The following is a 17,829-nucleotide window of genomic DNA, read 5'->3' on the forward strand; positions in this document are numbered from 1 at the left end:
GGAGTGAGGGTGATCTCAGGTCCTCTCCAGGTTGAGGTGATCTCAGGTCCTCTCCAGGTTGAGGGTGAGGGTGATCTCAGGTCCTCTCTCCAGGTTGAGGGTGAGGGTGATCTCAGGTCCTCTCCAGGTTGAGGGTGAGGGTGATCTCAGGTCCTCTCCAGGTTGAGGGTGAGGGTGATCTCAGGTCCTCTCCAGGTTGAGGGTGAGGGTGATCTCAGGTCCTCTCCAGGTTGAGGGGTGATCTCAGGTCCTCTCTCCAGGTTGAGGGTGATCTCAGGTCCTCTCTCCAGGTTGAGGGTGAGGTGTGATCTCAGGTCCTCTCCAGGTTGAGGGTGAGGGTGATCTCAGGTCCTCTCTCCAGGTTGAGGGTGATCTCAGGTCCTCTCCAGGTTGAGGGTGGGGTGATCTCAGGTCCTCTCCAGGTTGAGGGAGGGTGATCTCAGGTCCTCTCTCAGGTTGAGGGTGATCTCAGGTCCTCTCCAGGTTGAGGGTGGGGGTGATCTCAGGTCCTCTCCAGGTTGAGGGTGAGGGTGATCTCAGGTCCTCTCCAGGTTGAGGGTGGGGGTGATCTCAGGTCCTCTCTCAGGTTGAGGGTGAGGGTGATCTCAGGTCCTCTCTCCAGGTTGAGGGTCGGGGGTGATCTCAGGTCCTCTCCAGGTTGAGGGTGGGGGTGATCTCAGGTCCTCTCTCCAGGTTGAGGGTGGGGTGATCTCAGGTCCTCTCTCCAGGTTGAGGGTGGGGGTGATCTCAGGTCCTCTCTCGGGGTAATCTCGGGTTCTCTCTGCAGGTGCGTATCTGGGACTACGCGCCGCTGGACCAGGGCGGGCTGTTCCACTCGCTGTGGGCGGGGTCTGGCCTGGGGGCGGGGCTGGGCTCAGGTCTGGCAGTGAGGGGCGGAGCCGTGGACAGGGTGGTTTCCTTCCTGTCTCAGTCCAGCCCCGTCCAACCCGCCCTCGTCTGCGCCGGAACGATCGGGAGTCTGGGTCGGCTCCACCAGGAACAGGGTCCACCACCACCACAGCGGGCGGCTCACAGGTAACTCCGCCCCTAGCCACACCCCAGGTGACCACGCCCCTAACCACGCCCCTGACAGGTACCCACACCCCCTCACAGGTGACCACGCCCCTGACAGGTAACTCCGCCCCTAACCACACCCCTCACTGGTGACCACGCCCTTGACAGGTAACTCCGCCCCTAACCACACCCCTCACTGGTGACCACACCCCTCACATGTACCTACGCCCTGACAGGTAACTCTGCCGCTAACAGGTGACCACGCCCCTAACCACGCCCCTCACAGGTGACCACACCTCTCACCGGTAGCTCCGCCATAGCCACACCCCTCATGGGTAGCCACAGCTTCTATCCATTCTTCATTTGACTTCAGTCTATGGTTCAGATCGTCTGAAGCTCCACATGAGGGGCGTGGTCTCAGGCATTAGGGGCGTGGTCTCAGGCATTAGGGGCGTGGCTCGGACTTTAGGGGCGTGGTCTCAGACTTTAGGGGCGTGGCCTCGGACATTAGGGGCGTGGCCTCGGACTTAAGGGGCGTGGCCTCGGACTTTAGGGGCGTGGTCTCACAGCTGTTTGTTTCAGGGACGTTCTGGCAGACAGTGGTTCCCAGAGGAACCGTCTCCTCCACCAAATGGACCTTCATCACTTCGTCCTCCGTCCACCACCCCCGACCTCAGTTCAGGTCTGCAGTATCACAGTACTATTACTGCAGTATCACAGTACTATTACTGCAGTATCACAGTACTATTACTGCAGTATCACAGTACTATTACTGCAGTATCACAGTACTATTACTGCAGTATCACAGTACTATTACTGCAGTATCACAGTACTATTACTGCAGTATCACAGTACTATCGTAATGCAGTATCACAGTACTATTACTGCAGTATCACAGTACTATAGTAATGCAGTACTATTACTGCAGTATCACAGTACTATAGTAATGCAGTACTATTACTGCAGTATGGCAGTATTATAGTAATGCAGTACTATTACTGCAGTATGGCAGTATTATAGTAATGCAGTACTATTACTGCAGTATGGCAGTATTATAGTAATACAGTACTATTACTGCAGTATCACAGTACTATAGTAATGCAGTACTATTACTGCAGTATCACAGTACTATAGTAATGCGAGTACTATTACTGCAGTATCACAGTACTATAGTAATGCAGTACTATTACTGCAGTATGGCAGTATTCTAGTACTGCATCTGAAGTCGGACTCGTTTGGAGCTGATTCTCCCGAACTCCGTTAATGAAACTTTCATGTCTTAAACGCCTGTTCTCCAAAACTATCAGTATTTGTAGTATTTGTATCAGTATTTGTAGTATTTGTATCAGTATTTGTAGTATTTGTATCAGTATTTGTAGTATTTGTATCAGTATTTGTAGTAATATTTGTCTGTTTCAGGCTGTTTCCTGTGGTTGGCTCAGAGCCGCAGGGACCTGTTCTGTGTTTGGGACCAAGACGGAGAACTCCGCCCTTCATCTGTGCCCCTCCCCCCTGAGGTAAGCCCCTCCCCCTGAGGTAAGCCCCACCCCCTGAGGTAAGCCCCTCCCCCTGAGGTAAGCCCCACCCCCTGAGGTAAGCCCCACCCCCTGAGGTAAGCCCCTCCCCCTGAGGTAAGACCCTCCCCCCTGAGGTAAGACCCTCCCCCTGAGGTAATACCCTCCCCCCTGAGGTAAGCCCCTCCCCCTGAGGTAAGCCCCCCCCCTGAGGTAAGCCCCACCCCCTGAGCTCAGTTACATGTCGCGAATAAAAAGAATTTTCTGAGTAATTCTTCAGGAAAAGTTTGTGACGTTGAGTTCAGGGGAAGTGGATTTTGTCGGGGACGATAATCCAGGGAGAGTTTAGTTTCACATCAAAAGTGGATTTTAAAAGCACTTTCCAAAAGTGGCACATGGCGATTTCATAAACAAAATGAAGCCTTTTGTTCTTCTCTTTTCTCAGTGTTTCTACAGTGGAAAGTGTTTATTATTTATTAGAAAGGCAGTGGACACAACCAGGACTAATGTCACAGTCAGAATGATGTCACCGTGTGTCCTGCAGGTGGAGCTGTCCCAGGTCTCGGCCTGTAGAGACTCTCTCTGGGCCTTGGATTCTCACGGTCGAGTTCTGATCCGGACTCTGAGCCAGTCCTGTCCCTCAGGACTGAGCTGGACCCGCCTGGACCTCAGCCAGTTAGGTATTTACTCTAGAGCCGGTTATAAATATATATATATATATATATATATATAAATATATACATATATATATAACCCTAACCCTAACATAATAATGATGTTCTGGAGGTGTGTGTGTTCCTCTGCTCTGATTGGCCGTTGGCCGTGTTTACGGTACACGCAGTAAAACACGGAGTACACGCAGTACAGAGTATCACATACTGTGTAGAGTTACTGCAGGACGTCACTGTGACGCTCGGCACAGAAATACACCTCAGCTGTCGCCCCCTCCTCCCCCATAACACCCTCCCCCCCCATAACACCCTCCCCCTCCCCCCCCATAACACCCTCCCCCTCCTCCCCCTCCTCCCGCCTCCCCCCTCCTCCCCCTCCTCCCCCTCCCCGGGGTCAAACCTCCAGGAACATGTGAAGCGTTGGTTTATTTCAAGTCGTGTTTCTGAAACTAAAGTAAAAGAAAGGACTAAAAATGGTCTGAGTTCTGCCCATGAGAAGAACCTCCTGTCTGGGCCCCGTTGGAGATGTTTTGGGCTGTGAGCGGCTGATCCACAAACACTTACAGACTGGTATGACCTCTGACCCCGATGCATGACTGCGCTCTACAAACAAACAAACAAACAAACAAACAGATAAACGTCCAGATGACCCAGATCTGAGGCTTTAGTTTCAGTAAAACCCTCCTCAGATCCAGGTCCTAAAAAATAAGAAAAAATAAGAAAAAACATCTGACTTTTCTGTGACGGGGGTCGTATGGCTGATCGTGTTAGAAACGGCGTGACAAGGTCGTACGTCTTTATAACACCATCTTTTTATTTTGACTTTGTACAAACGACGTTCCCAAGGTGCACTACAAAAAAAACAAACAAACAAATTTACAGTAATGAGGCAAACAAGGCTCTCATAATCACCTCCCTTGTAGACGGACCAACGCAGACTGGACGGGGTGAGAGAGCGCCCCTCTTTTATACTCATTGGCCCCTCCCCTCAGCCAATCACCACCAACTTGCTGTTTACTACTCTAAAACAGTCCAGTCCTACACGATTTAATGCACAAGCAGAATATCAACTTAACTAAATTAGCATAATCACAGAGCCCGGAAACTGCCCTTTAACGTTATTATAATTAACTAACGGAAAAACAAGGCTGGCCATGATGACGTCATGCGCGTGACGCAATATACCCGGAAGAATCCAGACGCTCGGTTTGCCCGTGGGGACGTGGATGGGGAACACGGAGTTATGGAAGAATGTTTGGGGGACCACGGAGTTATGGAAGAAGGTTTGGTGGAACACGGGGTTATGGAAGAATGTTTGGTGGAACACGGAGTTATGGAAGAATATTTGGTGGAACACGGAGTTATGGAAGAAGGTTTGGTGGAACACGGGGTTATGGAAGAATGTTTGGGGGAACACGGAGTTATGGAAGAATATTTGGTGGAACACGGAGTTATGGAAGAATATTTGGTGGAACACGGAGTTATGGAAGAAGGTTTGGTGGAACACGGAGTTATGGAAGAAGGTTTGGTGGAACACGGAGTTATGGAAGAAGGTTTGGTGGAACACGGGGTTATGGAAGAATGTTTGGTGGAACACGGGGTTATGGAAGAATGTTTGGTGGAACACGGAGTTATGGAAGAATGTTTGGTGGAACACGGAGTTATGGAAGAATGTTTGGTGGAACACGGAGTTATGGAAGAATGTTTGGTGGAACACGGAGTTATGGAAGAATGTTTGGTGGAACACGGGGTTATGGAAGAATGTTTGGTGGAACACGGAGTTATGGAAGAATGTTTGGTGGAACACGGAGTTATGGAAGAATATTTGGTGGAACACGGGGTTATGGAAGAAGGTTTGGGGGAACACGGGGTTATGGAAGAATGTTTGGTGGACCACGGAGTTATGGAAGAATGTTTGGTGGAACACGGAGTTATGGAAGAAGGTTTGGGGGAACACGGGGTTATGGAAGAAGGTTTGGTGGAACACGGAGTTATGGAAGAATGTTTGGTGGAACACGGGGTTATGGAAGAATGTTTGGTGGAACACGGAGTTATGGAAGAATGTTTGGTGGAACACGGGGTTATGGAAGAATGTTTGGTGGAACACGGAGTTATGGAAGAATGTTTGGTGGACCACGAGGTTATGGAAGAATGTTTGGTGGAACACGGAGTTATGGAAGAATGTTTGGTGGAACACGGGGTTATGGAAGAATGTTTGGTGGAACACGGGGTTATGGAAGAAGGTTTGGTGGAACACGGGGTTATGGAAGAAGGTTTGGTGGAACACGAGGTTATGGAAGAATGTTTGGTGGAACACGGGGTTATGGAAGAATGTTTGGTGGAACACGGGGTTATGGAAGAATGTTTGGTGGAACACGGGGTTATGGAAGAATGTTTGGGGGAACACGGGGTTATGGAAGAATGTTTGGTGGAACACGGGGTTATGGAAGAATGTTTGGTGGAACACGGGGTTATGGAAGAATGTTTGGTGGAACACGGGGTTATGGAAGAATGTTTGGTGGAACACGGGGTTATGGAAGAATGTTTGGTGGAACACGGAGTTATGGAAGAATGTTTGGTGGAACACGGGGTTATGGAAGAATGTTTGGTGGAACACGGAGTTATGGAAGAAGGTTTGGTGGAACACGGAGTTATGGAAGAATGTTTGGTGGAACACGGGGTTATGGAAGAATGTTTGGTGGAACACGGGGTTATGGAAGAATGTTTGGTGGAACACGGAGTTATGGAAGAATGTTTGGTGGAACACGGGGTTATGGAAGAATGTTTGGTGGAACACGGGGTTATGGAAGAATGTTTGGTGGAACACGGGGTTATGGAAGAATGTTTGGTGGAACACGGGGTTATGGAAGAATGTTTGGTGGAACACGGAGTTATGGAAGAAGGTTTGGTGGAACACGGAGTTATGGAAGAAGGTTTGGTGGAACACGGAGTTATGGAAGAAGGTTTGGTGGACCACGGGGTTATGGAAGAATGTTTGGTGGACCACGGAGTTATGGAAGAATGTTTGGTGGAACACGGAGTTATGGAAGAATGTTTGGTGGAACACGGGGTTATGGAAGAATGTTTGGTGGACCACGGAGTTATGGAAGAATGTTTGGTGGACCACGGAGTTATGGAAGAATGTTTGGTGGACCACAGAGTTATGAAAGGGAGATGGTTCAGCGACGGCCTAGTTTGCACCCAGGACCCCGTGATGGACGTTGGACTACTAGCGTTTCGCAAACGCGGAACAGACGGAGGGAAAACGGGAACGAGCAACATGGATGTGGATGTGTGTGTGAGGTCCTAGGTGGGGGCGGTAACTTTCCCGCGGGCTCGGACGGGGTCACTCCGTCACCACTACGTGTCCAAACGAAGTCCAGCTGAGGAACAAACGCAAAGATATTTTTCAGTCGATACTCGCCGGCGTTTTGAGGGTCTGTAAACCTGGTCCCAGAGCAGAAATGGTAAATGGTCTCAACTTATAAAGCACTTTCCCACCTACATGAGGCTCTCAAAGCACTTTCCACCTACATGAGGCTCTCAAAGCACTTTTCCACCTACATGAGGCACTCAAAGCGCTTTACAAGGATCCACTCACCCGTTCATGCTCTCATTCATACACCAATGTACGCAGACACTGGGGGCAATGTGGGTGAAGTGTCTTGCCCAAGGACACAACGACAGTGTGCACTTTCAGGAGGTGGGATTCGAACCCCCGACCTTCGGGATCATGAGACGACCTGCTCTACCATCTGCACCACTGTCGCCCCTTGAGAAAGATCTCAAAACACCGTTTACGTGGCTCCGCTGTCACGTGGTTTTCCTCATGGATCTGTGATGGTTTTCCTCATGGATCTGTGATGGTTTTCCTCATGGATCTCTTCCCTGACACGCCTCTCCGTGTTCCCTAACATGTCTCTCCGTGTTCCCTGACACGCCTCTCCGTGTTCCCTGACACGCCTCTCCGTGTTCCCTAACATGTCTCTCCGTGTTCCCTGACACGCCTCTCCGTGTTCCCTGACACGCCTCTCCGTGTTCCCTGACACGTCTCTCCGTGTTCCCTGACACGCCTCTCCGTGTTCCCTAACATGTCTCTCCGTGTTCCCTGACACGCCTCTCCGTGTTCCCTGACACGTCTCTCCGTGTTCCCTGACACGCCTCTCCGTGTTCCCTAACATGTGTGCAGGTGGCGTGCGTCTCCGTGTTCCCTGACACGCCTCTCCGTGTTCCCTGACATGTGTGCAGGTGGCGTGCGTCTGGTGTGCGTGTCCTCTCCGTGTTCCCTGACACGCCTCTCCGTGTTCCCTGACACGCCTCTCCGTGTTCCCTGACACGTCTCTCCGTGTTCCCTGACACGCCTCTCCGTGTTCCCTAACATGCCTCTCCGTGTTCCCTGACACGCCTCTCCGTGTTCCCTGACACGTCTCTCCGTGTTCCCTGACACGCCTCTCCGTGTTCCCTAACACGCCTCTCCGTGTTCCCTGACACGTCTCTCCGTGTTCCCTAACATGTCTCTCCGTGTTCCCTAACACGCCTCTCCGTGTTCCCTGACACGTCTCTCCGTGTTCCCTGACACGCCTCTCCGTGTTCCCTAACACGCCTCTCCGTGTTCCCTGACACGCCTCTCCGTGTTCCCTAACATGTCTCTCCGTGTTCCCTAACATGTCTCTCCGTGTTCCCTAACATGTCTCTCCGTGTTCCCTGACACGTCTCTCCGTGTTCCCTGACACGCCTCTCCGTGTTCCCTAACACGCCTCTCCGTGTTCCCTGACACGTCTCTCCGTGTTCCCTGACACGTCTCTCCGTGTTCCCTAACATGTCTCTCCGTGTTCCCTAACATGTCTCTCCGTGTTCCCTAACACGCCTCTCCGTGTTCCCTGACACGCCTCTCCGTGTTCCCTGACACGTCTCTCCGTGTTCCCTGACACGCCTCTCCGTGTTCCCTGACACGTCTCTCCGTGTTCCCTGACACGCCTCTCCGTGTTCCCTAACACGCCTCTCCGTGTTCCCTAACATGTCTCTCCGTGTTCCCTGACACGCCTCTCCGTGTTCCCTAACATGTCTCTCCGTGTTCCCTGACACGCCTCTCCGTGTTCCCTGACACGCCTCTCCGTGTTCCCTGACACGCCTCTCCGTGTTCCCTAACACGCCTCTCCGTGTTCCCTGACACGCCTCTCCGTGTTCCCTGACACGCCTCTCCGTGTTCCCTAACACGCCTCTCCGTGTTCCCTGACACGCCTCTCCGTGTTCCCTGACACGCCTCTCCGTGTGCAGGTGGCGTGCGTCTGGTGTGCGTGTCCTCTCCGTGTTCCCTAACACGCCTCTCCGTGTTCCCTGACACGCCTCTCCGTGTTCCCTGACATGTGTGCAGGTGGCGTGCGTCTCCGTGTTCCCTGACACGCCTCTCCGTGTTCCCTGACATGTGTGCAGGTGGCGTGCGTCTCCGTGTTCCCTGACACGCGTCTCCGTGTTCCCTGACACGCCTCTCCGTGTTCCCTGACATGTGTGCAGGTGGCGTGCGTCTCCGTGTTCCCTGACACGCCTCTCCGTGTTCCCTGACATGTGTGCAGGTGGCGTGCGTCTCCGTGTTCCCTGACACGCCTCTCCGTGTTCCCTGACACGCCTCTCCGTGTTCCCTGACACGCCTCTCCGTGTTCCCTAACACGTCTCTCCGTGTTCCCTGACACGTCTCTCCGTGTTCCCTAACATGTGTGCAGGTGGCGTGCGTCTCCGTGTTCCCTGACACGCCTCTCCGTGTTCCCTAACATGTGTGCAGGTGGCGTGCGTCTCCGTGTTCCCTGACACGCCTCTCCGTGTTCCCTGACACGCCTCTCCGTGTTCCCTGACACGTCTCTCCGTGTTCCCTGACACGTCTCTCCGTGTTCCCTGACACGCCTCTCCGTGTTCCCTAACACGTCTCTCCGTGTTCCCTGACACGTCTCTCCGTGTTCCCTGACATGTGTGCAGGTTGCGTGCGTCTCCGTGTTCCCTGACACGTCTCTCCGTGTTCCCTAACATGTGTGCAGGTGGCGTGCGTCTGGTGTGCGTGTCCTGTGGAGCTCAGAACGTCTGGGCCGTCGACTCTCGGGGGACGGTTTATTTCCGCGTCGGAACTCAACCTCTGAACCCGAACATGATGCTCCCGGCCTGGATCAGCATCGAGCCGCCCGTGCTGGTGAGTGCTGCCCCCTGTGGGCGGGAGGGGGGCCTGTAATCCCTCTCTCAGCCTGTAGGGGCTCTGTCTCAGCTGTAATCCCTCTCTCAGCCTGTAATCCCTCTCTCAGCCTGTAGGGGCTCTGTCTCAGCTGTAATTCCTCTCTCAGCCTGTAGGGGCTCTGTCTCAGCTGTAGTTTCTCTCTCAGCCTGTAGTTCCTCTCTCAGCCTGTAGGGGCTCTGTCTCAGCTGTAGTTCCTCTCTCAGCCTGTAGTTCCTCTCTCAGCCTGTAGGGGCTCTGTCTCAGCTGTAGTTCCTCTCTCAGCCTGTAGTTCCTCTCTCAGCCTGTAGGGGCTCTGTAATGACAGTGTAGTTCCTCTCTCAGCCTGTAGGGGCTCTGTAATAACAGTGTAGTTCCTCTCTCAGCCTGTAGGGGCTCTGTAATAACAGTGTAGTCCCTCTCTCAGCCTGTAGGGGCTCTGTCTCAGCTGTAATCCCTCTCTCAGCCTGTAGGCGCTCTGTCTCAGCTGTAATCTCTCTCTCAGCCTGTAGGGGCTCTGTCTCAGCCTGTAGTCCCTCTCTCAGCCTGTAGGGGCTCTGTCTCAGCCTGTAATTCCTCTCTCAGCCTGTAATCCCTCTCTCAGCCTGTAGGGGCTCTGTCTCAGCTGTAGTTCCTCTCTCAGCCTGTAGGGGCTCTGTCTCAGCTGTAATCCCTCTCTCAGCCTGTAGGGGCTCTGTTTCAGCCTGTAATCCCTCTCTCAGCCTGTAGGGGCTCTGTCTCAGCTGTAATCCCTCTCTCAGCCTGTAGGGGCTCTGTTTCAGCCTGTAATCCCTCTCTCAGCCTGTAGGGGCTCTGTTTCAGCCTGTAATCCCTCTCTCAGCCTGTAGGGGCTCTGTCTCAGCTGTTATCCCTCTCTCAGCCTGTAGGGGCTCTGTCTCAGCTGTAGTTCCTCTCTCAGCCTGTAGGGGCTCTGTTTCAGCTGTAATCCCTCTCTCAGCCTGTAGGGGCTCTGTCTCAGCTGTAGTTCCTCTCTCAGCCTGTAGGGGCTCTGTCTCAGCTGTAGTTCCTCTCTCAGCCTGTAGGGGCTCTGTCTCAGCTGTAGTTCCTCTCTCAGCCTGTAGGGGCTCTGTCTCAGCTGTAGTTCCTCTCTCAGCCTGTAGGGTCTCTGTCTCAGCCTGTAGTTCCTCTCTCAGCCTGTAGTTCCTCTCTCAGCCTGTAGTTCCTCTCTCAGCTGTAGTTCCTCTCTCAGCCTGTAGGGGCTCTGTCTCAGCTGTAGTTCCTCTCTCAGCCTGTAGGGGCTCTGTCTCAGCTGTAGTTCCTCTCTCAGCCTGTAGGGGCTCTGTAATAACAGTGTAATGCCTCTCTCAGCCTGTAGGGGCTCTGTCTCAGCCTGTAATCCCTCTCTCAGCCTGTAGGGGCTCTGTAATAACAGTGTAGTTCCTCTCTCAGCCTGTAGGGGCTCTGTAATAACAGTGTAGTTCCTCTCTCAGCCTGTAGTTCCTCTCTCAGCCTGTAGTGGCTCTGTAATAACAGTGTAGTTCCTCTCTCAGCCTGTAGGGGCTCTGTAATAACAGTGTAGTCCCTCTCTCAGCCTGTAGGGGCTCTGTAATAACAGTGTAGTTCCTCTCTCAGCCTGTAGGGGCTCTGTAATAACAGTGTAGTTCCTCTCTCAGCCTGTAGAGGCTCTGTAATAACAGTGTAGTTCCTCTCTCAGCCTGTAGGGGTGCAGTTGGTGCAGGTGTCTAACTCTCCGAGCGACCGCTGGCTTTGGGCTCTGGATAATCGCGGCGCCGTCTTCGTTCGGACCGGACTGAGTCACGAGATGCCCATCGGCACCGGCTGGGAGCACGTGCCAGGTACCGCCCCCTTAACCCCGCCCCTCCATAACCCCGCCCCTCCATAACCCCACCCCTCCATAACCCCGCCCCTCCATAACCCCGCCCCTCCATAACCCGCCCCTCCATAACCCCGCCCCTCCATAACCCCACCCCTCCATAACCCCGCCCCTCCATAACCCCGCCCCTCCATAACCCCGCCCCTCCATAACCCCGCCCCTCCATAACCCCGCCCCTCCATAACCCCGCCCCTCCATAACTCCGCCCCTCCATAACCCCGCCCCTCCATAACCCCGCCCCTCCATAACCCCGCCCCTCCATAACCCCGCCCCTCCATAACTCCGCCCCTCTATAACCCCGCCCCTCCATAACCCCGCCCCTCCATAACCCCGCCCCTCCATAACCCCGCCCCTCCATAACCCCGCCCCTCCATAACCCCGCCCCTCCATAACCCCGCCCATGCACACACAAGTGTTCCCAGGCCCTTCAGTACAGTATGGAGCTCTGTAATAACAGTGTAATCCCTCTCCAGGCCTGTAGGTGGCTCTGTAATAACAGTGTAATCCCTCTTCAGGCCTGCAGGTGGCTCTGTAATAACAGTGTAATCCCTCTCCAGGCCTGTAGGTGGCTCTGTAATAACAGTGTAATCCCTCTCCAGGCCTGTAGGCGTCTCTGTAATAACAGTGTAATCCCTGTGCAGGCCTGCAGGTGGCTCTGTAATAACAGTGTAATCCCTGTGCAGGCCTGTAGGTGGCTCTGTAATAACAGTGTAATCCCTCTCCAGGCCTGTAGGTGGCTCTGTAAAAACAGTGTAATCCCTCTTCAGGCCTGCAGGTGGCTCTGTAATAACAGTGTAATCCCTCTCCAGGCCTGTAGGTGGCTCTGTAATAACAGTGTAATCCCTCTCCAGGCCTGTAGGTGTCTCTGTAATAACAGTGTAATCCCTGTGCAGGCCTGCAGGTGGCTCTGTAATAACAGTGTAATCCCTGTGCAGGCCTGTAGGTGGCTCTGTAATAACAGTGTAATCCCTCTCCAGGCCTGTAGGTGGCTCTGTAATAACAGTGTAATCCCTCTTCAGGCCTGTAGGTGTCTCTGTAATAACAGTGTAATCCCTCTCCAGGCCTGTAGGTGTCTCTGTAATAACAGTGTAATCCCTCTTCAGGCCTGCAGGTGTCTCTGTAATAACAGTGTAATTCCTCTTCAGGCCTGTAGGTGTCTCTGTAATAACAGTGTAATCCCTCTCCAGGCCTGCAGGTGGCTCTGTAATAACAGTGTAATCCCTCTTCAGGCCTGTAGGTGTCTCTGTAATAACAGTGTAATCCCTCTTCAGGCCTGTAGGTGGCTCTGTAATAACAGTGTAATCCCTGTGCAGGCCTGTAGGTGTCTCTGTAATAACAGTGTAATCCCTCTTCAGGCCTGTAGGTGGCTCTGTAATAACAGTGTAATCCCTGTGCAGGCCTGTAGGTGTCTCTGTAATAACAGTGTAATCCCTGTACAGGCCTGTAGGTGGCTCTGTAATAACAGTGTAATCCCTCTTCAGGCCTGCAGGTGGCTCTGTAATAACAGTGTAATCCCTGTGCAGGCCTGTAGGTGTCTCTGTAATAACAGTGTAATCCCTCTTCAGGCCTGCAGGTGGCTCTGTAATAACAGTGTAATCCCTCTTCAGGCCTGTAGGTGTCTCTGTAATAACAGTGTAATCCCTCTTCAGGCCTGTAGGTGTCTCTGTAATAACAGTGTAATCCCTCTTCAGGCCTGTAGGTGTCTCTGTAATAACAGTGTAATCCCTGTGCAGGCCTGCAGGTGTCTCTGTAATAACAGTGTAATCCCTCTCCAGGCCTGTAGGTGGCTCTGTAATAACAGTGTAATCCCTCTCCAGGCCTGTAGGTGGCTCTGTAATAACAGTGTAATCCCTCTTCAGGCCTGTAGGTGTCTCTGTAATAACAGTGTAATCCCTGTGCAGGCCTGTAGGTGGCTCTGTAACAGTGTAATCCCTCTCCAGGCCTGTAGGTGGCTCTGTAATAACAGTGTAATCCCTCTCCAGGCCTGTAGGTGTCTCTGTAATAACAGTGTAATCCCTCTCCAGGCCTGTAGGTGTCTCTGTAATAACAGTGTAATCCCTCTTCAGGCCTGCAGGTGTCTCTGTAATAACAGTGTAATCCCTCTTCAGGCCTGTAGGTGGCTCTGTAATCACAGTGTAATCCCTGTGCAGGCCTGTAGGTGGCTCTGTAATAACAGTGTAATCCCTCTCCAGGCCTGCAGGTGGCTCTGTAATCACAGTGTAATCCCTGTGCAGGCCTGTAGGTGGCTCTGTAACAGTGTAATCCCTCTCCAGGCCTGTAGGTGGCTCTGTAATAACAGTGTAATCCCTGTGCAGGCCTCTAGGTGGCTCTGTAATAACAGTGTAATCCCTGTGCAGGCCTGTAGGTGGCTCTGTAATAACAGCGTAATCCCTCTCCAGGCCTGTAGGTGGCTCTTTATAACAGTGTAATCCCTGTGCAGGCCTGTAGGTGGCTCTGTAACAGTGTAATCCCTCTCCAGGCCTGCAGGTGGCGCAGGTGCTGGTGGGCGTGGCCTGTGTGTGGGTGCGTTGTGTAAACGGACACGTGGCTCGACGGATCGGAGTCTCAGAGCGAAACTGTGCCGGCGATTATTGGAGACGCAGCCCCGGGACCTGCCACTGCCTCACAGGTGAGTCCCCCCCCCCAAACCTCCCCCCCCAAACCTCCCCCCTAACCACACCCCCAACACCTCTCCCCTAACCACACCCCCAACACCTCCCCCCTAACCACACCCCCAACACCTCCCCCCTAACCACACCCCCAACACCTCCCCTAACCACACCCCCAAACCTCCCCCCTAACCACACCCCCAACACCTCTCCCCTAACCACACCCCCAACACCTCCCCCCTAACCACACCCCCAACACCTCCCCCCTAACCACACCCCCAACACCTCTCCCCTAACCACACCCCCAACACCTCCCCCCTAACCACACCCCCAACACCTCCCCCCTAACCACACCCCCCCAAAACCTCCCCCCTAACCACACCCCCCCAAAACCTCCCCCCTAACCACACCCCCCCAAAACCTCCCCCCTAACCACACCCCCAACACCTCCCCCCTAAGCACACCCCCCCAAAACCTCCCCCCTAACCACACCCCCAAACCCCCCCCCTAACCACACACCCCCAAACCTCCCCCCTAACCACACCCCCCCAAACCTCCCCCCTAACCACACACCCACAAACCCCTCCCCTAACCACGCCTTCATGTCCTCACACGCCCCTCCCCTAACCACACCCCCCCAAACCTCCCCCCCCCCACACCTCCCCCCTAACCACACCCCCACACCTCCCCCCTAACCACACCCCCATCAGCCCAGGGTACAGTGTGTGAAAGATACCTTACCTTTGCCTCACACCTTATTTCTTAACGAGGCAAAATGGAGTTTATAGAGATACAGTTTTATTTGATTACCTTAATAACAATATAAATGACATTAATAACAATATAAATGACATTAATAACAATATAAATGACATTAATAACAATAGAAATGACATTAATAACAATAGAAATGACATTAATATAATAATAATAACGATGATAACATTAAGAGCGTTTTCTCGTGGTTACAGTGACACCTGATGGCGAGCTCTGGGCCGTCACGCCCTCCGGACTTTTATCTCGCCGTTTGACCAAGCTCCTCCCACAGAGCCCCAGCCCCGCCCCCTCGGCCCCTCCCTCTGTGACATCACTGAGCTGCGACGACGCCGACGACGAATGGGAGCTGATCTGATCATGCAGACGGTTACTACGGCAACACGCACCGCCATCATCATCATCATCATCGTCATCGTCTTCAGTTACAGCCGAGCTTCAGTTCATCACATTTACATATAACATACTACATGCTACACGTGGACACCGAACACGTCATACATTTAAATATAACATACTTCATGCTACACGTGGATACCGAACATGTCATACATTTAAATATAACATACTTCCTGCTACATGTGGACACCGAACATGTCACACATTTAAATATAACATACTTCATGCTACACGTGGATACTGAACATGTCATACATTTAAATATAACATACTTCCTGCTACACGTGGATACCGAACATGTCATACATTTAAATATAACATACTACATGCTACACGTGGACACTGAACATGTCATACATTTAAATATAACATACTTCCTGCTACATGTGGACACCGAACATGTCACACATTTAAATATAACATACTTCCTGCTACACGTGGACACCGAACATGTCATACATTTAAATATAACATACTTCCTGCTACACGTGGACACCGAACATGTCATACATTTAAATATAACATACTACATGCTACACGTGGATACCGAACATGTCATACATTTAAATATAACATACTTCCTGCTACACGTGGATACTGAACATGTCATACATTTAAATATAACATACTTCATGTTACACGTGGACACCGAACATGTCATGAGCCTCATTTGAAAGCTAAGACCTACAAACCTTTTTGTGGCTGTTTTAAGACTTTAGACTTTATTCTCCAGGAACAGGTGCATGACTCTCTCTTAAAGACTGAAGGAGGAGCAAAGCCTTCTGGGAAATGGAGTTTATTCACTGTAACATAATAACCTGCTCTTGGATCTAACATGGCTGCCCACAGGAGCAGGGGCTGATGGGAAACGGAGTCCGCTGCTTCTTTCACTAAAACTGTAAACAACAAACGTTATGGAGGAGGCGCTGGACCAGGGGCTGATGGGAAACGGAGTCCCAGATGTTTTTACCGTTGTTTAAAGGGAAGTCTCTGGAAAATGGACTTTTATAAATGAGAGAAGGGGCTGATGGGAAATGGAGTCCCGGAGGCAGGTTAGAGTTTTTACTGTTGTTTAAAGGGAAGTTATGGGAATATTTAAGGAAACTGTAACATGCACTGTCTGTGGAGAGAAGGGGCTGATGGGAAATGGAGTCTGTGAAGCACTTTACTGAACGCTCGAGTTCAGAAGCGTTTACATTGATTTACTGTTGACTGAGCGTTTTCTCTACAACGTGATGTTTCTGACGTAGAGTCACTACAGGCTCTACAAGCATCCGAAATCTCACATTTACTCTGGACTCTCTTTATCCCTCACTTTCACAAACGTATATATAAATATATATATATATATATATATATATATATATATATATATATATATATATATATATATATATATATATATATATATATATATATATACTTTACTCCTGTTGTAATTGGGAGTAAAGCAGTTTTATCTGTTGTTTTTTTCCGCAGATTCAGATAAAGTAGTTTTTTGCTTCTTTTGTTTGAGTCAAACTGAACAAATAAACTTTAGCGACGCCTCTTTTTTAATCTAGTTTTAGTCGTTTTCAATAATCATTCGTAAAGTTTAAACTTCAGACTAAAAACTGGTTTAAAGTGTTTCCTTTAAACAGTGACACAAATAAACATGATTTTATCTGAATCTTTCAGACGGAAAAGCAGCTCAAGTTTAAAAAACTGAAACCTGTGTTTGAACAGCTTTGGTTCAGACTGAAGAAAATGATTTTATTGGTGATTATTCAATAATAATTTGATAATTTGACTTAAAATTCAAATACAGGAGAAAAACATAGATTTGTCAAAATATTTGACTGCACTGACCCCCCCCCCCCCCCCCCATGCAATTCCTGCATACATGAATATTCAAATGTTCATTTCTGCCGGAGCCGTGACTCCCGTAAACTGATCATCTCTGCTGACGTGTGAGACGAAGCCTGAGGCCACATCTGGCCCCCGGGCCAGACTTTGGGGACCCCTGGTCTAAACATCTGGAGGAAACTCTTGCAGATTTTCATGTAATTTAACAGAAAAATAAGTTACAAAGTCGAACCCGTGACCACATGGCCTGGAGTGAGTGACTCTGACCTCTGACCTCTGACCTCTGACCTGGGTTAACACAACGGTCGTCATGGAAACTGTGAAGGGTCTGAGTCTCTGAACATGAAGGAGGGTTAACTGTTATTAACTGTTATTACCGGTTATTAACTGTTATTACCTGTTATTACCTGTTATTACCTGTTATTAACTGTTATTAACTGTTATTAACTGTTATTAACTGTTATGTTATATAGTACATTGTTGCCCCGGGACAGACTGAGTGACCCCTGAGTGACCCCTGAGTGACCTCTGACCTGTAGATACTTTGTTCCTGAACTTTGAATAAACTCGTCTGAAATGAACTCGTCTGTTTTGTTTTGTTTTTGGTTCAAGGTTAAAGTTAAAGGAAAATATTAAAGGTCACATTTTAAAGCTCCAGTGGTCTGACCCCCCCATGAGGAGATCCCGACCCCCCGTGAGGAGATCCCGACCCCCCATGAGGAGATCCAGACCCCCCGTGAGGAGATCCCGACCCCCCGTGAGGAGATCCCGACCCCCCATGAGGAGATCCCGACCCCCCGTGAGGAGATCCAGACCCCCCGTGAGGAGATCCAGACCCCCCGTGAGGAGATCCCGACCCCCCCGTGAGGAGATCCCGACCCCCCATGAGGAGATCCAGACCCCCCGTGAGGAGATCCAGACCCCCCGTGAGGAGATCCAGACCCCCCGTGAG

At 51.3% G+C, this 17,829-nt stretch overlaps 1 protein-coding gene across 1 annotated transcript in view; it reads left to right on the forward strand.

The window, feature by feature from the left end:
• LOC306975899 (tectonin beta-propeller repeat-containing protein 2-like) overlaps positions 1–14,991 on the forward strand; it is a gene marked incomplete at both ends in the record, with an annotated part of 15,615 nt that extends 624 nt beyond the window's left edge. Inside the window, 9 exon segments of the mRNA XM_079573697.1 lie at positions 788–970; positions 972–1,035; positions 1,597–1,696; positions 2,429–2,531; positions 3,073–3,208; positions 9,229–9,377; positions 11,071–11,212; positions 13,730–13,879; positions 14,831–14,991. Of these exon segments, the coding sequence (XP_079429823.1) occupies positions 788–970; positions 972–1,035; positions 1,597–1,696; positions 2,429–2,531; positions 3,073–3,208; positions 9,229–9,377; positions 11,071–11,212; positions 13,730–13,879; positions 14,831–14,991 (1,188 nt within the window).
• Positions 14,992–17,829: the final 2,838 nt, after the last annotated feature.

Source organism: Gobius niger (assembly GCF_951799975.1).
Source record: "Gobius niger genome assembly, chromosome: 16".
In the NCBI taxonomy this organism is placed as follows: domain Eukaryota; kingdom Metazoa; phylum Chordata; class Actinopteri; order Gobiiformes; family Gobiidae; genus Gobius; species Gobius niger.